At 32.3% G+C, this 27500-nt stretch overlaps 1 protein-coding gene across 15 annotated transcripts in view; it reads right to left on the bottom strand.

Annotated features, from left to right (window-relative positions):
* tcf4 (transcription factor 4) overlaps nt 1-27500 on the bottom strand; it is a 435077-nt gene that overhangs the window by 102478 nt on the left and 305099 nt on the right. For all 15 annotated transcript variants that reach the window (XR_015519399.1, XR_015519400.1, XM_087299107.1 and 12 more), the window contains 2 exon segments: nt 22752-22881; nt 19561-19610 (listed from right to left, as the gene is read on the bottom strand). Coding sequence is in view for 13 of the 15 variants with exons in the window: in XM_087299107.1 (XP_087155233.1) it covers nt 19561-19610; nt 22752-22881 (180 nt within the window). In the remaining 2 variants the exon portion in view is untranslated.

Raw genomic sequence — 27500 nt, 5'->3', positions numbered from 1 at the left:
AACATACACACTTGTACGCTCACACACGCATACACGTGCTAGAAATTACCCATGCACGCAAACATACACACACAAAAACACGCACGCACACACACAAACATGCTCACACGCACATGCACACATACACGCACACACATATGCACATAGACACATGTGCACTCACAAACATATCACAAACATTTTCAAACATGAAACAAATGCATGTGCTCACAAATACACATGCACACACACACACACACGTTCATGCTCACAAACACACATGCACGCACACAGACACACACACACACACATATGCACATAGACACATGTGCATTCACAAACATATGCACACACACACACACACACACACACACACACACACGTGTAAGCTCAAAAACACACATGCACACACACCCCCACACACACATGCACTTACACACACGTGCCCTCATACACACACATACAGACTTGCACACACACACACACACATACACATATGCACACACACACACACACACACACACACACACACACACACACACACACACACACACACACACACACACACACACACACACACACACACACACACACACACACAGAGAGAGAGAGAGACTTGTACACACATACACACATGCACGCACACACACACACACACACTGAGGACAAACTGATTTGCAAGATTTCAGAAATGAACTACATTTTGTGTTAAATGTTAACTTTACTTGACTCTTTCATTTGAATGTTTAAATGTGTGTGTGTGTGTGTGTGTGTGTGTGTGTGTGTGTGTGTGTGTGTGTGTGTGTGTGTGTGTGTGTGTGTGTCGGCAGGTGTGTATTTCAGCATTATGAGTGTTTTCCTCGGTGAATGATCTCCAGAGAGCAAATCCAGCTGCCGTCAACATCAGCGCACCTCCAAAAAACACAAACCTCTATTTATATCCGACACAGAAGCCTTTCAGAAACACAGCGCATTACCATTCCCCTCCGCAAACGCACAAACACAGAGACGTGGCTCTCACACACTCACCTACAGTTCAAGAATCATTCGCCCTCCTGTGAATTTATTTCAAATACTCCCCAAGTGATGTTGAACAGATTCAGGAATTTTTGACAGTATTTCCTCTAACATTTGTTCTTCTGGAGAAAGTCTCACTTGATTTATTTTGACTAGAATAAAAGCAGTGTTTAATTGTTTTAATGCCATTTTAAGGTCAATATTATTAGCCCCCTTAAGCAATATTAGTTTTGAATTGTCTCCAGAACAAACCACTGTTATACAATGACTTGCCTAATTACCCTAACTTTACCCTAATTACCCTAGTGAAGCCTTTACATGTCACTTTAAGCTGAATACTAGTGTCTTGAAGAATATCTAGTCTAATATTATGTGCTGTCATCATGACAAAGATGAACTGAATTGAATGGAGTTGAACTAAAGTGTTGGCATATGCTGTGTGAGGCTCTGGACGGCTCTCGGAGCCTGGTTCGAGCCCCTGAACTCCTCCAGATTGACAACTCAAGCTTCTAACTTGCCTAATTAATCTAGCATCTTGAAGAATATCTAATAAAATTTTGCATTTTCACAGACATTTTTTGTTTTGTTTTGCATATTTCTGTTTTTATTCTCGTTTATGTAAAGCACTTTCAACTACCATTGTGTATGAGATGTGCTATAGAATTACACTTTAAGCCTTGCTTACTCAGTTCAATCACCAGAATGAGCATGCACTGGATTAATGTCATAGTTTAAGATGAAAATATATTTAAAAAGCAGCTCATATGGGGATTTTAAAGTGTGCTAATGTTGTATTAGAGTCCCTACAGCACATATAAATGCATCTGAAGTCCAAAATACGGTTATTTTCTCAGAATATGCATTTAATAATGGAATCATTTTGCAAATCATAACAATTTATAATAAGAAAGGTAATCATTTTGGATTGTCTCTAAAACAAACAACAGTTACACATTGACTTGCCTAATTACCCTAACTTTACACTAATTACCCTAGTTAAGCCTTTAAATGTCACTTTAAGCTGAATAGTAGTAAAATATATTTAAAAAGCAGCTCATATGGGATTTTTTCCCTTTATTTTTTATTTTTTATTTTTTTTATTTTTTTTTTTTTTGTGGTGGATCCCAGTTGTAAGAGCCACAATATTATATATATATATATATATATATATATATATATATATATATATATATATATATATATATATATATATATATATATATATATAATACTACTACTACTACTACTACTACTAATAATAATAATAATAATAATAGAAAAAAATTCACAAAATTTTATAAAATAAAAATAAGTAAAAAATATAATAATAAATAAATAAATAAATAAATAAATAAATAAATAAATAAATAAATAAATAAATAAATAAATAAATAAATAAATAATGGGTGATACAATCAGGTATATTGCTGTGCTATGTTGCAATAATAGGCTAAGGGTCTGGAGAGAGAATGAAAAGACAAAAGGATAACAGAAAGAAGGATTACAGTTGCATACAAGACAGTCACATTAGTCCCCAGGAAGTACATTTATAACAGAGAAATATGATAAAAAGGGCTGCCAAACATATGAGAACTTGCTAGAACGTCTGACTGAATGTCACATTTTTCCCAAGTGTTGATATACCATCAGATCTTAAAGCTATTGCGATGCTTTAAGGAGATTTAAAGATTTCCAGCGCAATAAAATGTGTCTGTGAGCCAGTAAAGATGCAAAGGCAATAATGTTCTGTTGTCTTTGAGTCAGACTCAATTCATCAGGTGGAATGCTGATCATATGGGATTTTAAAGTGTGCTAATGTCTGTATCAGAGTCCCTACAGTCAGCATGTCTAAATGCATCTAAGAATCTCAGAATATGCATTTAATACTGGAATCATTTTGCAAATCATAGTTATAATTAATAATTAGTAATAGTAATCATTTTGGATAGTCTCCAGAACAAACCACTGTTATATAAAGACTTGCCTAATTACCCTAATTTTACCCTAATTACCCTAGTTATGCCTTTAAATGTCACTTTAAGCTGTATAGCAGTGTCTTGAAGAATATCTAGTCTAATATTATGTGCTGTCATCATGGCAAAGATAAATCAGTTATTAAAACTATTATTATTATTAAGACTATTATGATTAGAAATGTGTTGAATGTGTCTCCGTTAAACAGGAATTGGGGAAATAAATATACAGGAGGGCGAATAATTCTAACTATTCAGACTTCAACTGTATACGCTCGTCTTTTTTAGCAGAACTCAATGAAATCTGAGCGTTTGCTTCATATGGTGAGTCTGATTTTTCTCTGCTGCTGGGACGCAGCCAAGCACTCGCAGATGTTTCTGCTATTTCTTTTCCACTCGTTTACCATAAAAACCCCACAAAAAAACACATCATGAGATCATCTGCCACATTCCCTCTGCTACTCTTTCCGGAGACGGACTAACAGGTGAATCAGAGTAGAAATATACTTACTGATGATCATATACACATTTATACATACACCACCTGATGATTTTTTGGGGTGGATCCCAGTTGTAAGAGCCACAAATAATAACTTGTCTTCTAGTTGATCATTTTAAAGTGTCAGAAGGTGGATTTCTCTGCTGAATCTGCATCTCAATCATCACCAATACTGCAGAAGACCTACTGGAACCAGCATGAAGCAAGATTCTCACAGAAATCAGTCAAGTTTGGTGAAGGAGAAATCATGGTTTGGGGTTTATTCAGTATGGGGGCGTGCGAGAGATCTGCAACATCAACAGCCTGAGGTATCAAGACTGCTGCCCATTACATTACAAACCACAGGAGAGGGACAATTCTCCAGCAGGATAGCGCTCCTTCTCATACTTCAGCCTCCACATCAAAGCTCCTGAAAGCAGAGATCAAGGTGCTCCAGGATTGGCCAGCCCAGTCACCAGACATGAACATTATTGAGCATGTCTAGGGTAAGATGGAGGAGGTGTTGAAGATGAACACAAAGACTCTTGATGAGCTCTGGGAGTCCTGCTGAAGGCTTTCTTCTTCATTCCAGATGACTTTATTAATCAGTGATGTGAGTCATGTCAGAGATGTATGGATGCAGTCCTCCAAGCTCATGATGGAGTCAGACACAATATTCATTCTGTCTCCACTGCAGCAGGACTTTATATTCTATACTGGACATTATTTCTGTTCAGTGATGACACTTTAGTCTGAGCAGAGTCAGAGCGCACTGTCCTCATCAAATCAGTCAACATCAAGACATGATCAGATTTTATTGAGCTCAAATAAGCAAAATCTAGAGGCTTTTGCCTTTCATATAAGACACTTCTGATCACAAATGAACTTATTATTTGTGTTCCTTAACCTTGGGTAGACGACAAGACTTTAGTCAGGTAGTCTATATATTATGCTAATTATTGTAAAATTTGTAGATATTGATGCACAAGTTTATAAAAAGCAAACAGAAAATCTGTCATTATTTATTTACTTCATAAAAACAATATTTATCATTATGGCTTTAAAAAAACTGAACAAAAAGTTAAAGTTAAAATATTAAAAATAAACTTAAAAAAACTAAAACTGAAATTATGATTAAAAAAAGACAAAACCCAATAAGCTGACAAAAAGCAATGCTAAACTTATGGATTGTTGTGAAAATTTGACCTACCGCTGTTCATTTATGCGTTCACACAAACATCTTCACACTTTTTCAAATGCACACAAGTTCACAAACCAAAAACTCAAAGATAGGCCTGAAAATCGCCAATTAATGTCTTCCATGTGATAATGAAGAAGATAGGAAGATATTTAGAAGAATGTGCATGCTGTTCTTTTCCATATAAAGAGGGAACGTTTGCATCGAGCATCATAAAAGTCATCCATTTGATTCATGCATTACCCTGTCATAACTTAAACAAGTCTCAAAGTTATATAAGATGACTTTTATGATGCTTGATGCATATAAGGTCAAATAAATATTTACATACAGTGAAAGTGCATGTGCATGAACATATCCGAGCTGCACCAAAAAACAACAAACTCAATAAAAGTGTGAAAAACGTCATCCATATACATCGCCAAAAATATAGATGATGAAAATATGATGCTTTTATTCACTTGTTTGCAATAAAGTCTGAGAAATATTTATAAATATTTAAAGTGCATGTGCATACCCCAAAATACACCCCAAATATTTATAACTACTTTAAAACTTTTATTTTTTATTTTATTTTAGTTTTTTACAGTTTTTTTGTGGAAAAAATAAAGCCAAAGAAATATTTATATATTAAAAGTGCATGTGAATAAAGGGTTTTAGGTTGTGCATAAAAGCTTCAGCAAAAAGCAGCTTAAAAGCACAACACTAGACGTCCATCTGCACTATATTACAGCGAAAACTATCATCAGACTTCAAAACACTTGCAATATAGAAATATGAAATTCGATATGCTTGTCATATTATCGTAAGAGCTTACAATGTGTGTTTTTGGGTCATTTTCCAGCTCTAATGCTTCAGTTGACATGCATGTTTACTATATGAACAAAACATGTCACCAAATTTCCATAAGTCTTATAATAATTCAGTCTACAGAACTATGAACTTTTTATATATCCCATGATGTATGGATTATAAATAAAGCATCATATTTTAGTAAATGTGAATGCAAAGAGAGGAATCTGAGCTTTAGATACGGACAAAAATATCATAATAGCTCATTATAATGCTGTTTTTACAGCTCAAATGCTTCCATTGGCATGCATTTTCCCTATATGAAACAGCAGCGCGCACATTCTACTAAACACACATCAACAATTATTAAAAGTGCATGTGAATAAAGGGGTTTAAGTTGCAAAATGTGCATGAAAGCATCAACATAATCAGCCATATGAATCATGGACAATATATAAACACCAAACTTGCAAAAAAAGTGAGAACAAATATATATATATATAAAGCATTGGAGCAACAAAAAGATACAGAAAGCAGCATAAAAGCACAACACTAGACGTCCATCTGCACTATATTCATATCATCTGACTTCAAAACACTTGCAATATAGAATATGAAATATGATATGCTTGTTATAATATCATAATAGCTAATTATAATGCTTTTTTTTTGCCTTTTTCAGCTCTAATGCCTCAATTCACATGCATGTTTACTATATGAACAATACATGTCACCAAATATCCATAAGTCATATAATAATTCAGTCTACAGAACTATGAACTTTTTATATGTATGGATTATAAATAAAGCATCATATTTTAGTAAATGTGAATGCAAAGAGAGGAATCTGAGCTTTAGATATGGACAAAAATATCATAATATCTCATTGTAATGCTGTTTTTACAGCTCAAATGCTTCTATTGGCATGCATTTTCACTATATGAAACAGCAGCGCGCACATTCTACTAAACACACATCAACAATTATTAAAAGTGCATGTGAATAAAGGGGTTTAAGTTGCAAAATGTGCATGAAAGCATCAACATAATACGCCATATGAATCATGGACAATATATAAACAACAAACTTGCAAAAAAAGTGAGAATAAATATATATATATATAAAGCATTAGAGCAGCAAAAGGATACAAAAAGCAGCATAAAAGCACAACACTAGACGTCCATCTGCACTATATTACAGCTAAAACTATCATATGACTTCAAAGCACTTGCAATATGAAATATGATATGCTTGTATGTGCAAAAATTGATCAAAATAAAGGTTATTTGAGCTGCAAAACAACAAAAGCACCATAAAAGTTTTCCATTTAACTACTTAAGTCTGTTCCTCAAATTAATTTACCACAAGACTTCATAGGATTCAGCAGATTTATATCTATATTTAGTAAAAGTACATGTGAATTGAGGGATCAGTGCTACACAAAAAAGCCCAAATAAAAAAAGCATCATAACAGCTGTCAGCTTGACTTTAAAACACGTCGTAAGACTCAAACTGAAGTATAAATTTCCATATAGTGAAAGTGCACGCGGATGAAGATGTTGTAGCTGCATAAATTACAAAAATATGAACCAAAAAAGCTTCATAATAGTCATTTGACTCATGCAATATGATTATTACCACATGGCACAGTACATCTACTTTACTCACCATTTTAGTTATTAATTTGATTGAGATCAAATTATCATATGACTTCATATGAATTATACACTGAGAATCCATGTATATATATTTTGATAAAGTGAAAATGCATGTGAATGAAGGCAACATAACTGCAAAAATATCACAAAATAAACAGTATGATAAGATTCTCATGACAATAAGACTTCTGTGTTCACTGTCATTTAGATTATATAGGCAATATATTATTATAAGACATACGAATGGAGGGATTTGAGCTGCAAAAATGACAAAAAAGCATCATAACAGACACATAATATAGTATATAACTTAAGTGGACTATAATTATGCAAATTTCATGGTGCATTGTGTTATCGTTGGAGCTCACGTGTCTTCATTCGCATGCATTTTCACTATTTATAAAAGAGCAGTGTGTATTTTGGGTTTTACCGTGGACAGGAAGATATACAATGATAGAACATACAGTACATTTTTGTCTGAATTCTTTCTTTACAAGACACTAATTAAGCCTATGAACAATGCTCATTTAGAATATATATTAAAATATCTCATTTTACTTATAGGGACAGTGAATGTACAGTAATGAGGAATTTGAGCTCTAAAAATGACAAACATATCATAATAGCTCATTATAATGTTTGTTTTTGGTAATTTCTTCAGCTCAAATGCTTCCATTAGCATGCATTTTCACTATATATTTAAAACAGCAGCGTGCACATTCTACTAAATATCTTTTTGTTTGTCTCCTTTAGTGAAAGTGAATGCAAATGCAGGGATCTCAGCTCAAGGAAGGACAAAAGCATCATAATTATTAATTATAACAGTGTTTCTGGACATTTTTGCATCTCAAATGATTCCATTGGCATGCATTTTTACAACATTATATATAAAAACAGCAGCATACACATTCTACTAAATATCTTCTTTAGTGAAAGTGAATACAAACAGAGCAATTTGAGCTCTAGGAAGGACAGAATGAATCATAATAGCTCATTATAATGTTATTTTGGTCATTTTGGCAGCTCAAATGCTTCCATTTGCATGCATTTTCACTTTATATATAAAACAGCAGCGTGCACATTCCACTAAACATCCCCTTTTGTTTCTCCTTTAGTAAAAGTAAATGTAAATAGAGGAATTTGAGCTCTAAAAAGGACAAAAATCAATATAATAGCTCATTATAATGTTTTTTTTTGTCACTTTTACATCTTGAATGCTTCCATTGGCATGCATATTGACTACATATAAAACAGCAGCGCGTACATTCAACTAAATATCTCCTTTTTTGTCTCTTTTAGTGAAAGTAATTGCAAATAGAGAAATTTTAGCTCTAGAAAGGGTAAAAATCATCGTAATTGTTAATTATAATATTTTTTTTGGTCATTTTTGCAGCTCAAATGCTTCCATTGGCATGCATTTTCACTATATATAAAACAGCAGGGCGCACATTTTACTAAATATCTCCTTTTTTGTCCTTTAGTGAAAGTGAATACAAATAGAGGAATTTGAGCTCCAGAAAGGACAAAAGTCATCATAATTGTTAATTATAATGTTGTTTTTAGTCATTTTTGTGGTTCAAACGCTTCCATTGGCATGCATTTTCCCTTGATATATGAAACAGCATCATGCACATTTTATTAAACATCTATTTTTGTTTCTCCTTTAGTAAAAGTAAATGCAAATAGAGGGAATAGAGCTCTAAAAAGAACAAAAAGCATCATAAAAGCTCATTATAATGTTGTTTTTGGTCATTTTTACATCCTTAAGGCTTCCATTGGCATGCATTTTCACTATAAAACAGCACACATTCCACCACATATCTCCTTTCGTTTTTCCTTTAGTGAAAGTGAATGCAAATAGAGAAATTTAAGCTGTAGAAAAGGACGACAAACACCATAGCTGTTAATTATAAAAGTGTTTTTGGACATTTTCACTATATATATCTCCTCTGTTAGTGAAAGTGAATGCAAATAGAGAAACTTGAGCTCTAAATAAGACAAAAACATCATAATAGCTCATTTTAATGTTTGTTTTTGGTCAGTTTTGCAGCTTAGCTGCTTGCATTCCCATGCATATTCATTATATACAAAAATAGCAGCGTGCACATTCTGCTAAACATCTCCTTTTGTGTTTTACAGAAGAAAGTCATGCAAGTTTTTCAATGACATCAGAACATTATTTTTGTCTCAGACACTAATTAAACGTATGCAAAACTACTGATTTAGAACAAACTGTATATTAAAATATTAGATTTTTACATTCTACTAAGTATCTCCTTTTGTGTCTTATAATCATTCAGTCCACAGAACTATGAACTTGTAATATAAATGCTGATGTATGGATTATTAATGCTTTTTTTCATCATCATCAAAGAGCAGCTCCTCCTTTTGTGTGTCATGCGGGTTAGTAAATGATGACAGAATGTTCATTTTTTGTGTGTGTGTGTCTGAATTATTCCTTTATGAGTCTCAAACACTAATTAAACTCGCAAGATTGCGCTGAAATTACTAATTTGGCCTTTTTAAATTCTTTATGATCATGAACTCGACTTCATCTGTGTCAGTGGAACATGGCTGGAGGAAAGCAGCAAAATGACACTGGATTGTTCAGCGATATCTCACAAATCCTGACTGCAAATCAAGCACATGTTCATTAAGACGCAACCCGAGGTTCTGCAGGGTTCACACACACACACACGGTTGGTTTTAAACAGCGTTCTCACACTCTGCTTCCAACACAGGCGCTGTGGACAGCTGGTGCGGGAGGGAGGCTGCTGCTTTCTTTCTTTCTTTCTTTGGCTGAGTTTTGGGACGCAGCCAAACTCTTACCTCCGTCTGCACACTGCACACTCCGACCGCTACCTGTCAGTCAAACCGTCGCCATGGAGACACACCTGAACCCACACTCACACAGTCACTCACATTCAGACGCACACATGCATGCACACTAAAACAGTTTTACACACGTGTACACACACACACACACACACACACACACACACACACACACACACACACACACACACACAATCACAATCACAATCACAATGCAAAACAGTCACACACACGCACAGAGACTTGCACACACACATACACACACACACACACACCCAAAGACTCTCTCTCATACACAAGCACACGCACGCACACACACACATATGAAGACAGTCACATGCACACACATAAAATACATAGTCTCTCTTACACACACATACATGCACATGAACAGTCTCTCACAAACACACAAAGGCACTGTCACACATTCACACACAAGCATACGCACACACACACACACACACACACACACACACACACACACACACGAACACACTTATAAAAACAGTCTCTCTAACAAACACACGCACGCACACACACACAGATACGTACGCATGTACGTGCATGCACACACACACACACACACACACACACACACACACACACACACACACACACACACACACACACACACACACACACACACACACACACACACACACAGCATGAACACTTTATTATTTAAAATAACTAATTAAATAAGTAAATAATGAATAAAAAAAATACATAAATAAATAATTATAAATATAATTAAAAAATCGATTTTTTAATTTAAATTTTCTCTTTTATTTGAAAAATTTGAGAATGCATATAAAATATTTAGGTAAATACTTATTAATAAATTACTGTATTTATTCAACATTTAATATTTAAAATAAGTAACTAAATAAATAAATATTGATAATTATAATAATAATAAAATGAGACTGCTATTTAAATTTCAAATTAATGGAAAGTGTGAGAGAATATATATATATATATATATATATATATATATATATATATATATATATATATATATATATATATATATATATATATATATATATATATATATATATATATCCATAAAATGGATAAACATAATAAAAAAAGAAAGATTTTGCTATTTAAATTTTCATATTTAATAAGTAATTGTAAGAATAATAAAACGTTTTTAAGTAATTAATTTATGTATTTAATGGATATTTTTTGCTTTTGATTAAAAATTATGAGAATATATATACATAAATGTAAAAAGTAATTAGGTACTTTATTTAAATTGGGGGAAAAATCTTTAATTTAATGCATCTTATTTTTTCTTATGACTTTCTATAAAATATAAAAATTCAGGAGGGTTAATACTTCTGTCTATATATATATATATATATATATATATATATATATATATATATATATATATATATATATATATATATATATATATATATAGTTATAAGTTAAATATTAAGTTAATGTACTGCAGTTCTCATTCATTCATTCATTCATTCATTTTCTTTCGGCTTAGTCCTTTTATTAATCTGGGATCACCACAGTGGAATGAACCGCCAACTTATGCAGCATATCTTTTACGCAGCGGATGCCCTTCCAGCTGCAACCCATCACTGGGAAACACCCATACACTCTCATACACTACAGACAAGTTCATCAACTCCGTTATAGGACTGTGGGGGAAACCGGAGCACCCAGAGGAAAACCACGCCAACACGGGGAGAACATGCAAACTCCACACAGAAACACCAACTGGCCCAGCCGGGACTTGAACCAGTGAATATCTTGCTGTGGGGCGACATTGCTAACCACTGAGCCACTGTGACACCCACAAATATAAAAGAACAAACAGAAGCAAAAAACAGATGCATTTGATTTCCCAAAATGACTCAAAAGGCTCAATAAATCATAACAATCGTATAACACAGCTAGTGCATAATCAAAATATGAAACCTTTATGATGCATTATTGAAGCTCTAATGCCCATTTACATACACTTAACATAGTTATAACTATCTAATGCACACACTTAACATCACACGTCTTGTTTATACACACACACACACACACACACACACATGCACAAGCACGCACACACACATACTGTATGAAGACACAGTCACACGCGCACACACACTCAAACACTCAAACACTCACACATTCATCACGTTGTGGGTACCAAATGTCCCCACAAGTATAGCAATATCAGTCACTTTTGACCTTGTGAGAACCTTTTTTGTCCCCCCTGACAAAAAACAGCTCTAAAGTCAGACAAAATAAAGTATTTTGACAATTTAAAAGTGCAAAATGTTTTCATTGAAGGACAGAATATGCCATCTGTTGAGTAGAAGCATCTCTACACCTGTGGAAAATCCCTATAGAGATAGCTGGACAAGTGTGTGTGTGTGTGTGTGTTTGTTTGTATGTGTGTGTTGTGTGTGTGTATGGTGTGTCTTTGTTAGTATATATATGTGTGCATTCATTTGAGTGTGAGTGTCTGTGTGCGTGTAAGTCTGTGTGTGTTTGCATGCGTGCCTGCGTGTGTCAGTCTGTGCGCATGTGTGTGCATGTGAGTCTGTGCGTGCATGTCTGTGTGTGGGTTTGCGTTTGCATGCGTGTCTGTGTGAGTGTCTGTGTGTGTGTGTGTGAGGCATATGCTCGCATGGCAGTGCAAACCACAAGAGCACAATTAAAAAGCACTAAAGTGTCTTTACTGCCATAAACCTGCGCCGCTCCGGCTTATTAAAGCACACAGACGGACGATTCGTCTTTATAAAACAACAACATCACCGCAAACACACTCGAAGATGCGTCCATAACACTCTCAGCACTCCTGCATCAACACACGCACACACACACATGCAAATGCACTTACAACAGAAGTAATCTGATCAAATCTGCAGAATATTACTCATATTATTTAATCAACAATACATTAAATTGTATTTTATTAAGATCTACCACTAACCCAACCCTTACAGTAATGTAAAAACAGTAAATATGCACAATATTATTCATGTTATTTATTAAATTACTCGTTAAATTGTAGTTTATTAACATCTAACCCTAAACCCAACCATCACAATAATGTAAAAACAGTAAATATACACAACATTATTCATATTATTTATTAAAATAGCTTTTAAATTGTGTTTTATTAATGTCTAACCTTAAACCCAACCATCACAATAATGTAAAAACAGTAAATATACACAATATTATTCATATTAATTAATAAATTAGCTTTTAAATTGTGTTTTATTAATGTCTAACCTTAAACCCAACCATCACAATAATGTAAAAACAGTAAATATACACAATATTATTTATATTATTTAATAAATTACTGATTAAATTGTATTTTATTAGAGCCTACCTTTACCCCAACCATCACAATAATGTAAAAACAGTAAATATACACAATATTATTCATATTATTTATTAAATTAGCTTTTAAATTGTGTTTTATTAATGTCTAACCTTAAACCCAACCCTCACAGTAATGTAAAAACAGTAAATATACACAATATTATTCATGTTATTTATTAAATTACTCGTTAAATTGTAGTTTATTAACATCTAACCCTAAACCCAACCATCACAATAATGTAAAAACAGTAAATATGCACAATATTATTCATATTATTTATTAAAATACTCGTTAAATTGTATTTTATTAGAGCCTACCCTTACCCCAACCATCACAATAAGGTAAAAACAGTAAATATACACAATATTATTCATATTATTTATTAAATTAGCTTATAAATTGTATTTTATTAATGTCTAACCTTAAACCCAACCATCACAATAATGTAAAACAGTAAATATACACAATATTATTCATATTATTTATTAAATTACTCGTTAAATTGTATTTTATTAGAGCCTACCCTTACCCCAACCATCACAATAATGTAAAAACAGTAAATATACACAATATTATTCATATTATTTATTAAATTACTGATTAAATTGTATTTTATTAACATCTACCGCTACCTTAACCCTCACAGTAATGTAAAAACAGTAAATATACACAATATTATTCATATTATTTATTAAATTAGCTTTTAAATTGTATTTTATTAATGTCTAACCTTAAACCCAACCCTCACAGTAATGTAAAAACAGTAAATATACACAATATTATTCATATTATTTATTAAATTACTGATTAAATTGTATTTTATTAACATCTACCGCTACCTTAACCCTCACAGTAATGTAAAAACAGTAAATATACACAATATTATTCATATTATTTATTAAATTAGCTTATAAATTGTATTTTATTAATGTCTAACCTTAAACCCAACCATCACAATAATGTAAAAACAGTAAATATACACAATATTATTCATGGTATTTATTAAATTACACATTAAATTGTTGTTTATTAACGTCTGACCCATCCACAACCCTGAGAGTAATGTAAAAACAGTAAATATACACAATATTTTTTATATTAATTTATTAAATTACGTATGAAATTGTATTTTATTAACCTTCACCCCCACCCTAACCCAAAACAAATCCCTCACAGTAAAGTAAAATATGAATTATTGTTGTACAGTGTCATATAAATGATGTTGTCTTGATGTATACGGAGCTGTATCTCTTCTCGACTGAATAAAAAGATTCACTGGATTTACTCTATTTCTTTAAGGTACTGTAAGGGGTTGCTTTTTATGGGCTGAATTTAACAATCAAATTAAGTTGAACATTAATAAATTGTTTAAATTAAAAAATATAAATAGATAAAATAAATATAAATGGTTTGCAAACACTCACCTTCAAAAACAGAGTAAATCATTTTATGATTCATTCTATGAGTCTAGAAGGGATACAGCTCTGGATACTCACATCAGTATAATATAATTTAAATGACTCTGTACAACAATAATTCATATTTGACATTACTGTGAGGGGTAGGTTTAGGGTTGGGGTAGTGGTAGATGTTAATAAAATACAATTTAATGGGTAATTTAATAAATAACATGAATAATATTGTGTATAATTACTATTTTTACAATACCATGGTGTTAACCACGCGATAGATGTGGTGGTAGCAATAGATGTTAATAAAATGCAATCATTGAGCAACTTAATAAATAATATTCATTGTTTTTACTTTATTGTGATGTTTGGGGTGGGGGTAGGCTCTAATAAAATACAATTTAATGTGTAATTTAATAAATAATATGAATAATATTGTGCATATTTACTGTTTTTACTTGATTGTGATTGTTGGGGTAAGGGTAAGCTCTAATAAATATACAATTTAATGAGTAATTTAATAAATAATATGATTAATATTGTGTATAATTGCTGTTTATGCATTACAGTGATGGTTGTGGATGGGTTAGATGTTAATAAACTACAATTTAATGTGTAATTTAATAAATAATATGAATAATATTGTGCATATTTACTGTTTTTACTTGATTGTGATGGTTGGGGTAAGGGTAAGCTCTAATAAATATACAATTTAATGAGTAATTTAATAAATAATATGATTAATATTGTGTATAATTGCTGTTTATGCATTACATTGATGACTGGGTTTAGGGTTAGGCGCTAATAAAATACAATTTAATGGGTAATTTGATAAATAATATGAACAATATTGTGTATTATTACTGTTTTTACATTACTGTGTGGGTTGGGGTAAACGTAGGCATAAATAAAATACGATTTAATGGATTACTTAATCAATAATATGAATAATACTCTGTATAATTACTGTTTTTACATTACTGTGAGGGTTGCGGTAGTGGTAGATGTTAATAAAATACAATTTAATGTATAATTTAATAAATAATATCCAATATTATTGCAGTTTTTATATTACTGTGATGGTTGAGGTAGAAGTATACATTAATAAAATACAATTTAATGGGTTATTAAATCGATAATTCGAGTAATATTCAGTATTAATACTGTTTTTATATTACTGTGAGGGTTAAATTTAGGGTTAGACAATAATAAAATACAATTTAATGGGCAATTTAATAAATATTACAAACAATACTTGATATAATGACTGTTTTTACATTACTGTGATGGTTGGGTTTAGGATAAGCCATTAATAAAGCACAATTTAATAGATCATTTAATAAACAATATGAATATTATTCAATATTATTACTGTTTTTACATTGTTGTGAGGGTTAAGGTGGATGTAGATATTAATAAAATACAATTTATTGAGTAATTTAATAAATAATATGCACCATATTCAGTATAATGACTGTTCTTACATTACTGTGATGGTTGGGTTTAGGATAAGCCATTAATAAAGCACAATTTAATAGATCATTTAATAAATATTATGAATATTATTCAATATTATTACTGCTTTACATTATTGTGAGGTTAAAGTAGAAATATACATGAATAAAATACAGTTTAATAGCTAGTTTAATTAATAATATGAATATTATTCAATATCATTACTGTTTTTACATTATTTTGAGGGTTAAGGTAGAAGTAGACATTGATAAAATAAAATAAAATAGATAATTTAATAAATAGTATGAATAATTCTTATTAATTAACTTCCGGCCACAGCTGTATCCCTTACTGCAACAAAGCTGCCATTGCTTCCCTTTCTGCTAACATCTGCATTAGGTGATGAGCGGCTGCAGTTCTGCCTGTGGTCTGAAGGGGGAGAAAGAGCTCATGAAATATTTCAGTGCTGGACAGATCAGAAAGGAGCAAGCTTCATTTAATTTACACTCTATGCTTTAAACAATCTGATGCAGAAATAAGAGCAACAGCGGAGCAGATAAACCACAAACAGCAATATATTATTAACAAATGCATTATTATTAATATGGTATGTAGCCTAAAGTGTATATGCGTGTGTAATTTTCATCTCAACTGTCTATGAAGACAGAATCTCTGGTATTTGGATAAATAAAAATAAAATCCATTATCTATCTATTATCTATATGACTTTTGCACAGTATTTATTTAATTTTATAATTTTTTACACGGTATTTATACAGATTTGTAAATTAAACATAATAATAATAATAATAATAATAATAATAAATCTTATAACTTTAATTTATAACAAGTCTTTATTTTGCTTATATATATATATATATATATATATATATATATATATAATAGTGCTATCAAAATTAGTGCGTTAACGCATGCGATTATTTTAAAATATTTAACGCGTAAATTGTTTTTTATATATATATATAATAGTGCTATCAAAATTAGTGCGTTAACACATGCGATTATTTTAAAATATTTAACGCGTAAAATTTTTTTACGCAATTAATGCAGTTGCAGTTTATTTTTCCTGTTGTAGTCGATGTGTTTAACATGCACAGAAATATGGATAAGACCAAGGAAGAGCTTTTAGAAGGCAAGTTTCAGTATAAAACAATTAATGTTGCATCACCAGGCTCTCCAGAGCTTCAAGCACTTTCGTTTGTTTCATTTTTAATCTTTCGACTGTTGTTTTAATGGAGTTTGATACCGCATGGCGAACGGAAAGAAAAACCTCTGCATTTCGTGACTCTGTGGTCCTTTAAGGTAATCAAAAATTGCTGTTTATATGGTCCGCTATTAATCAGACTATCTTAATCATAATCAGAGTCGCTCCGGCTGCCCTGTCCTGCTCGCGTTGTGTGTGTGTGTGTGTTTCTAAGCAACAAACCTGCCTTTAAACCTGCCTAAATGTCATTGTGCGTAGTCACTAAATCAAAAAGTTAGAAATTGCCGTGAGATTGCGTTGCACTCTCAGCTCACATCATTCAAAAGAAAAGGTCCACATTGTCCCCCAATAATGTTAACAGACTGGACTCTCTTAGCAACTGGCTGAATGTAAAGGAGGACTAGGCTAAATTGTTTCACCTTTATAATTAATGTTCTCAACTCACAGCAATACAACTTTACAATGAGTGCAACTGTTTGTATTCAATACTTTATTATTATTAATACAGGCAATACCTGTATTTTTGGCATTTTTTGCAGTCCATTTAGAATCCAACATGGAAATCAATGTTTTCTTTATTGATTGTTTTGAAATTCAGATGTCATTAACATGCCTGTGTTTTTATTTCTGTAATAAATATGGCTGTCAAGCAGGATCTTGATGGTTTATTGTGAGTTTGTTGTTTACATGAAGAAATCTGTGTTACAAGTTTAACAAAAATTAAAATAAACAATTATATTTTGAATTTAAATAAGTTTTGTCTTGCGTTTACATTAATTTTACATTTGAATAGCCAAAATTACAAGTTTCAGTCTTTTAAATGTGATTAATCGTGATTAATTTTCAAAAAAAGTGTGAAAAACTAGTTAAATAATTTTTTTAATTGATTGACAGCACTAATATATATATATTATTATATAAATATTATATTATTATATAAATATATGTGTGTGTTGACAGGATGATTACCTGAGGGATTACATTTGTTACTGATTATTCTGTTTCTGACAACACTGATTCAGCCGTTTCTCCTCTGCTTCTTCTCATATTTCTGGCATGTTTGCTTTTTACTGAACAAACGAGCGACAGAAACACAGAGAATGAATCCAGCAGAACACAAACCCAATAAATCCAGCTCCACAGCGTCTGTTCAACATTAATAAAGATCCTGAGAGATGATGTTCAGCAGACACACACACACACACACACACACACACACACACACACAGACACACACACACACACACACACACACACACACACACACACACACACACACACACACACACACACACACACACACACACACACACACACACACACACACACACAGACAGACCCACATACTGAACCTGCCCAAGACTCTGCCACCATCTTCACACACACACACACACACACACACACACACACACACACACATGCAAGCACACACACACACCGCACATAAAGTCACCCATCAGGACATTGCACACACTACAAGACTAGGATCGTTATTTTCACGTCTCCACATACTTCAGTTTCTCATCAAATCTTCTGACCAATCAGATGCTCTCTAGCATATAACATGCCCCGCCCCTTTCTTCTCAATGGTTGTTCATTTGATGAGCTTGAGCTCAACCACTCTCGCTGGCAGAGTTCTGAGAAAAACAACACGCTTTTGGATGTTTACAAGAAAGGGGAGGACCTACAATAAGCCCCGCCTTCTCTTCATGTGTCAGTTCAATAGTATCTGGATGCAGCCTTCATGATGCAAGCTGAGATTGCATCACCCAGTCAGATTCAATGCACGCAATGGAGTGAGTGACGTCACGGTTAGGGGTGGGGTTAGGTGAGCACATTAAAATGTATTGGATGCAGCTCAGATTGCACTGCACCAGGTCTGCATCCAGACCCCTCTCTGTCAGTAGAGATCATGTCAAACATCTCGAAGCACTTCATGAGACTTCATAAACAATTGAAACGCAGCACATTGCACTGGAAAACAGCTTCATTATTTCATGTGTGTAAATAAATGAAGATTCATAACACATTCATCAGCATACAACTCTTCAACAACACGTTAAATTGCCAATATGTGGATGTAAGACCGCAAATCTTCTTATTTTAATGAAATAGCATGACGGAAGTGGACAGATCGGCCTGGCGGAGCAGGTTATGAATCAATAACACACTGCACTTACTGATGAAGGCAACCCAGGAGGAACTTTGCGCACTTTTTTCGTCTGGACTTCTAGAAAAACAGAGAAAAACACAAGACATTTAATACGATTTGAAATACGATTCCTGGGTTCAGTGGTGGGTCTAGACCAGAGTAAATTGGGGGGTCTGGCAGGGGCCACTTGTACTTTTAGGGGGCACACTTTAACACATCCCAAACTACTTAATCATTCAAAGTCTTTCAAAGTTTTTTATGCATCACTCTGCAGTCTTCATAAACATAAATTCATTCATTTTCTTTTCAGCTTAGTCCCTTTATTAATCTGGGGTCACCACAGCGGCATGAACCACCAACTTATCCAGCATATGTTTTACACAGCGGATGCCCTTCCAGCTGCAACCCATACACCGTGGACAATTTAGCTTGCCCAATTCACCTATACCATGGACCGTGGGGGAAACCGGAGCACCCAGAGGAAGGCCACGCCAACACAGGGAGAACATGCAAACTCCACACAGAAATACCAACTGACCCAGCTGGGCTCGAACCAGCGACCTTCTTGCTGTGAGGGGATTGTGCTACCCACTGTACTACCGTGTCGCCCAAGCTTAAACTTATTTTTGTTAATTCCTTTTAATGTTTTTTTTTTTTACAAAAGTTCTTTAAGAATTGAAATCAGACACTAGAAGATCTCCATTTAGACTTACTTACAAAATAAAAGCATTGCACTATGACTTGATGCTATAAATAGTGCATGAAGATAACGTTCATATATCTACATGTGCAGTCAGAAATTAAGTTCTATTTTGGTAATAATATTTTAGAAGTAATTTTAATATTGTTATTTGATTTTTTTTATTATTATTTACACTTAAACATATTTTTTTATTTAGTTTGCTTTATAATTAATTTTAATGTTTTATTTTCCCAAAAGTTATTTAAGAAATTAAAACAGACACTATTAATTGCCTATTTCAGCAGATGCAAACACAGAAATGAGCCTCTTAAATGCAAACTATTTAATATTTGCCAATTACAAAATAAAAGTGTTGTATTACCTGCAACAATGAAGACACAATATGAGTTGATGTTGTAAATAGTACATAAAAATAAAGCTAATACATCTATCTACAAGTACAGCCACACATTACATTTATTCTTATAATAATATTTTAAATGTAACTTTAATATATATATATATATATATATATATACATACATACATATATATATAATTTATTTATAATTCCTGTTTTTAGCTTTAATTCTTTTTTTTAATAATTAATTTTGATGTTTTATTTTCAGAAAAGTTCTTTACAGAATTAAATACTTTTAAAATCACGTTGGCCCACTTCAGCAGATGCAAACACAGAAACGAGCCTCCTGAACGAGAACTATTCAATATTTGTCACTTACAAAATAAAAGTACTGCATTACGTGCAACAATAAAGATACACTATGAGTTGATGTTATAAACAGTGCATGAAAATAAAGTTAATACATACATCTACAGGCGCAGTCAAACATTACATTTATTCTTATAATAACATTTTAGTATTTAAAATGTAGCTGTAATATTTGTATTTAATTTTTATTCATTTATAATTTTTGTTTTATGCTTAAACTCGTGATTATTTAAGCTTAATCTTATTTTTTTTCTTTTATTTTGCTTCTTAATTAATTTCACAAAAGTTCTTAAAAGAATTAAATCATTTAAATCACAGTTGCCCGTTTCAGCTGATGCAAACACAGAAACGAGCCTCCTGAATGAAAACTATTCAATAATTCTTAAATACAGAATAAAAGCATTGCAAAATGACTTGATGTTACCATTAGAGCATGCAAATAAAGTTAATTCATAAATTTAAAAGTGTAGTCAGAAAATAATAATATTTAACTTTTTAAATATAACATTTTACTAGATTTTTTATCATTTATAATTCTCGTTTAAAGCTTAAACTCAGAGTTATTTAATCTTAAATTATTTTTTTTCAATTAATCTGCTTCTCATTTAATTTGGATGTTTTATTTTCACAAAAGTACTTTAAAGAATTAAAATAGACACTATTAAAATCCTGTTGGCCCATTTCAGCTGATGCAAACACAAAAATGAGCCTCCTGAATGAAAACTATTCAGTTTTTATCAAATTACAAAATAAAAGCACTTTATTAGGACGATGTTATAAAGAGCGCATAAAAATAAAGTTAATACAAATATCTACATGTGCAGTCAGAAATGATTAATCTACTCATATTTTAAATATAACTTTAATATTTTTATTTCATTTTTAATACATTTTTTAAAACTTGTTTAAACCTTAAACTTGTATTTATTTAAGCTTAAATTTACCGTTTTTTACCATTTATTTGGCTTCTTCATTAATTTTGATGTTTTATTTTCTTAAAATTCTAAAAGAAATTAAATCAGACCCTTAAAAAGCCCATTTCAGCTGATGCGGACACGGATATGAGCCTCTTAAATGAAAACTATTCAATATCTCTCAATTACAAAATAAAAGTATTGCATTACCAGCAAACAATTAAGATACAATATGACTTGATGTTATAAACAGTGCATGGAAATAAAGTTAATACATACATCTACAGGTGCAGTCAAACATTACATTTATTCTTATAATAACATTTTAATATTTTAAATGTAACTGTAATATTTTTATTTAATTTTTACCATTTATAATTCCTGTTTTAACCTTAAACTCACTTAAATTTTGATCCTTTTATCACTTACTTTGCTTCTAAACGAATCAAAGTCAATTAAAAGAAAAAAACAACAAAACTGCTAATCAGGAGAGCATCTTTTATTATTATTTATTTATTTAAGCCTGTCGTGTGCAATAAAGTGCTGTGTTTTTGTCCTGAAGGTTGGCGTGTGTCCTCAGACTGGCACCTCAAGGCCCGAGGGTTGTCATATTGTTGGAATTTCACTTGACAAACACACAAATAAAGGTCTTTTATTTCTTACACACACACACACACACACACACACACACACACACACACACACACACACACACACACACACAAATCAATAATCACTGAGGCTTTTTTTTTCGACAGACGAGATGAAGAAATGACAGCGTTCTTGAAGATCCTGACATGACGAGACAACCTTAACACGTCCAAGGACTTTAACAACAGCAGAAAACAACAGATGCATCTTGTGTGTGTGTGTGTGTGTGTGTGTCTACTCACCCATCGAGTCGCTGTGCAGTGTTCTCCGCCGTGGGTTTCCTCCATAGTGCTGGTAATACTGAGAGCCCAGTTTAGTTGGAGAAACCGTCTCTGGACTGACCATCCCCACTTCACCTCCCATGAGCCCCGACTGCACAAAACACACAGGAGGAATGATGGAAAACATTGTCAGTGATCAATGTGTGTGTGTGTGTGTGTCGTAGAAACAATTATTGTTGGATAAATGTTTAAAACACATTAAAAGCAGATTAAATGATATGATATGCAACACTTTATCCTCTTAAGGCCCAAGGTGTTTTTGCATGCATTGTTTATTTCTCTTTGCTATTTGGGCTTATTGGAAACTAATTAGAATAAAAATATAAGTATCATCTTTTGATATGATGGACTTTTAGAAAGAAATGTCGTCGTATTTATGTGCACTCGTTGTCCAAATTTACATAAGACACTTTTTCCTGAAGGTTTTTTTAATGCATATTTAACATAGACATTTTTTTTTTACTTGCTTTGACTATCAGAGAGTGAAAACAACCTTTTCCCATTTTGGACAGTTAAAACTAGGGTTTGGGACATTTCGTATGTTGTAAAACAGTTGCAGGATGACACTGTATGTCTGTAACAAAATATCAAACATTCAAAGCATTTTAAACAGCCACTTAAGAGCTAAAATGTGGACACTCAAGCCCTAGGAGGTTATATGTAAGACAAATAAACTTTTGATGTTTTGGATAAAATAAAAATGATATACATATACAGTTGATGTCAGAATTATTAGACTTTTAAAACATATTTCTTAACATAATAGTTTTAATAACTGATCTCTAATAACTGATTGATTTTCTCTTTGTCATGATGACAGTAAATAATATTAGACTAGATCATTTTTAAGACACTTCTATACAGCTTAAACTTGTAATTATTTAAACTTAAACCTATTTTATTTTCATTTATTTTGCTTTTAAGTAAATCATTAATTTTAATGTTTTACTTTCCCAAAAGTTTTTTAAGAAATTAAATCAGACACTATTAATTGCTCATTTCAGCAGATGCAACACAAAAATGAGCCTCTTAAATGCAAACTATTCAATATTTGCAAATTACAAAATAAAAGCATTGCATTACCTGCGACAATAAAGACACAATATGAGTTGATGTTGTAAATAGTACATAAAAATAAAGTTAATACATCTATCTACAAGTACAGCCACACATTACATTTATTCTTATAATATTTTAAATGTAACTTTAATGTATATATATATATATATATATATATATATATATATATATATATATATATTTATTTATTTATTTATTTTTAATCACGTATGATTCCTGTTTTTAGCTTTAATTCTTATTTATTTAAGCTTTTTTTTAATAATTAATTTTGATGTTTTATTTTCAGAAAAGTTCTTTACAGAATTAAATACTTTTAAAATCACGTTGGCCCACTTCAGCAGATGCAAACACAGAAACGAGCCTCCTGAACGAGAACTATTCAATATTTGTCACTTACAAAATAAAAGTATTGCATTACGTGCAACAATAAAGACACACTATGAGTTGATGTTATAAACAGTGCATGAAAATAGAGTTAATACATACATCTACAGGTGCATTCAGACATTACATTTATTCTTATAATAACATTTTAATATTTAAAATGTAACTGTAATATTTTTATTTCACTTTTATTCATTTATAATTCTTGTTTTATGCTTAAACTCGTGATTATTTAAGCTTAATCATGTTTGTGTGTGTGTGTGTGTGTGTGTGTGTGTGTGTGTGTGTGTGTGTGTCGTAGAAACAATTATTGTTGGATAAATGTTTAAAACACATTAAAAGCAGATTATATGATATGCAACACTTTATTCTCTTAAGGCCCAAGGTGTTTTTGTACGTGCATTTTTTATTTCTCTTTGCTATTTGGGCTTAAAGTGACATTTAAAGGCTTAACTAGGTTAATTTGGTTTAACTATGCAGGTTAGGGTCATTAGGCAAGTTATTATATAACGATGGTTTGTTAGACTATCAAAAACGATATAGCTTAAAGGGGCTAATAATACTGACCTTAAAATGTTGCTTAAAAAATAAAAAAATAAAAACTACTATGCTACTATGATGTGCACAAATGACTAATTGTTTTGAGAAATGCATTAACTGTTGTGCAAATGTAAATAGTGTTGTGAGAAATGCACCAAAGCCACTGAGAAAAACTGAAAAGTTTCATAAAATAAAAAAAGACAGAAAAATACAAAAAGCAGATAGATATGCGAAAACAAACCAAAAGCAGAATAATCTATTTTTTAATGTTTTGGACATACACTATCTGACAAAAGTCTTGTCGCTTAAGTTTTAGGAACAGCAAATAATAACTTGACTTCTTTTGAGCTCAATGAAATCTGATCATGTCTTGATGTTGACTGATTTGATGAGGACAGTGCGCTCTGACTCTGCTTAGACTAAAGTCTCATCACTGAACAGAAATAATGTCCAGTATAGAATATAAAGTCCTGCTGCAGTGGAGACAGAATGAATATTGTGTCTGACTCCATCATGAGCTTGGAGGACTGCATCCATACATCTCTGACATGACTCACATCACTGATTAATAAAGTCATCTGGAATGAAGAAGAAAGCCTTCAGCAGGATCCCAGAGCTCATCAAGAGTCTTTGTGTTCATCTTCAACACCTCCTCCATCATCAGCTCAATAATGTTCATATCTGGTGACTGGGCTGGCCATTCCTGGAGCACCTTGACCTCCTCTGCTTTTAGGAGCTTTGATGTGGAGGCTGAAGTATGAGCAGGAGCGCTATCCTGCTGGAGAATTGTCCCTCTCCTGTGGTTTGTAATGTAATGGGCAGCACAGATGTCTTGATACCTCAGGCTGTTGATGTTGCAGATCTCTCGCACGCCCCCATACTGAATGAACCCCAAACCATGATTTCTCCTTCACCAAACTTGACTGATTTCTGTGAGAATCTTGGTCCATGCTGGTTCCAGTAGGTCTTCTGCAGTATTGGTGATGATTGGGATGCAGATCAACAGATGATCCAGCAGAGAAATCCACCTTCTGACACTTTAAATGATCAACTAGAAGTCAAGTTATTATTTGTTGCTCTTACAACTGAGATCAACGTCAAGACTTCTGTCAGGTAGTGTAGTTTTACATCTCAAAATTGCCTTTTTCTGTGAATAATTTTGTTTGCGACAAAGTAAAATCTCCTTTACACTGATACAAATACCGGTGCATAAAATGCAATTTTTGTTTAATAAAATAAGCATCAATGCATTAAATCACACAATATGCAGGAAAACTCCTTTAATTATGATGACAAAATTGCTGTGTTTTAACTTGAATAATTAAGTCTTTATAATCATGTTTATCATTAAAGCCATTATATCATTAAAATAAATATCTGGAAATTCAAAACAGATGGTTGAAATGTCCTCAAAATGAACTGTATTATTAACACACGATCATTTAAACAACGTACAGAGAAACTTTTAATAAGAGAAACTGAGGCAAATCTTAGCATTCATAATTAAAGCAAGCTGTTTTGTGCTAAAAACGAATACAATTTATAAAAATGTTATAAAATATTTACATAAATACTCAAAAAATGATTTAAAATAGGAATACATTTTTACTAAAATTGAGAAAGTTAAATAAAATTGTAAATAAAATCATAATTTTGTCAAAAAAATTACAGAAATACAAAAACAGATGATTAAAATGTCAAATTATTTGCTTTAAAAAGTGATGCAACTCGATCAACACACGCCATATACATGACAGAAATCAGACATACCAGTTAAAACTTATGGCCGAAATCTAATTTTATGTCACAGAATATACACCATACTATGATATGACAAAATATTTCATATAAAATTAAAAAAGGACTTTATATAGGATTATACACTCACCGGCCACTTTATTAGGTACACCTGTTTAACTGCTCAACGCAAATTTCTAATCAGCCAATCACATGGCAGCAACTCAATGCATTTAGTCATGTAGACATGGTCAAGACGATCTGCTGCCGTTCAAAGTGAGCATCAGAATGAGGAAGAAAAGGGGATTTAAGGGACTTTGAATGTGGCATGGTTGTTGGTGCCAGACGGGCTGCTCTGAGTATTACAGAAACTGCTGATCTACTGGGATTTTCACACACAACCATCTCTAGGGTTTACAGAGAATGCTCCAACAAAGAGGAAATATCCAGTGAGCGGCAGTTCTGTGGGCGCAAATGCCTTGTTGATGCCAGAGGTCAGAGGAGAATGGCCAGACTGGTTCCAGCTGATAGAAAGGCAACAGTAACTCAAATAAGCACTCGCTACAACCGAGCTCTGCAGAAGAGCATCTCTGAACACACAACACGTCCAACCTTGAGGCGGATGAGCTACAGCAGCAGAAGAGCACACCGGCCTTACATTAGGATTATACACGTCACTGAAACACTTCTGTGCCAAAAATTTGCCAAAATATTTAAATAAAACTATAATTAGCATAATAATAAGCACACTCTGACTTGATTTTGTTCTAAAAATATGAAAATCATACTATAATGACACTATATTCATGCAATATAGACTTACATATGAATATACAATATTTAAAAGGAAACAAAAGGCCTTTAATTAGGATTATGCAAATCACTGACACACTTTTGTGCCAAAAATGTGACTAAATAATAATATACACATATGGATTTCATATATATATATATATATATATATATATA

Source organism: Danio rerio, chromosome 21 (genome assembly GCF_052040795.2).
Source record: "Danio rerio strain M-AB ecotype USA chromosome 21, GRCz13ab, whole genome shotgun sequence".
NCBI classification, from domain to species: Eukaryota; Metazoa; Chordata; class Actinopteri; order Cypriniformes; family Danionidae; genus Danio; species Danio rerio.
The sequence above is the reverse complement of the archived record's forward strand: the minus strand, read 5'-3'. Positions and strand labels throughout refer to the sequence as shown.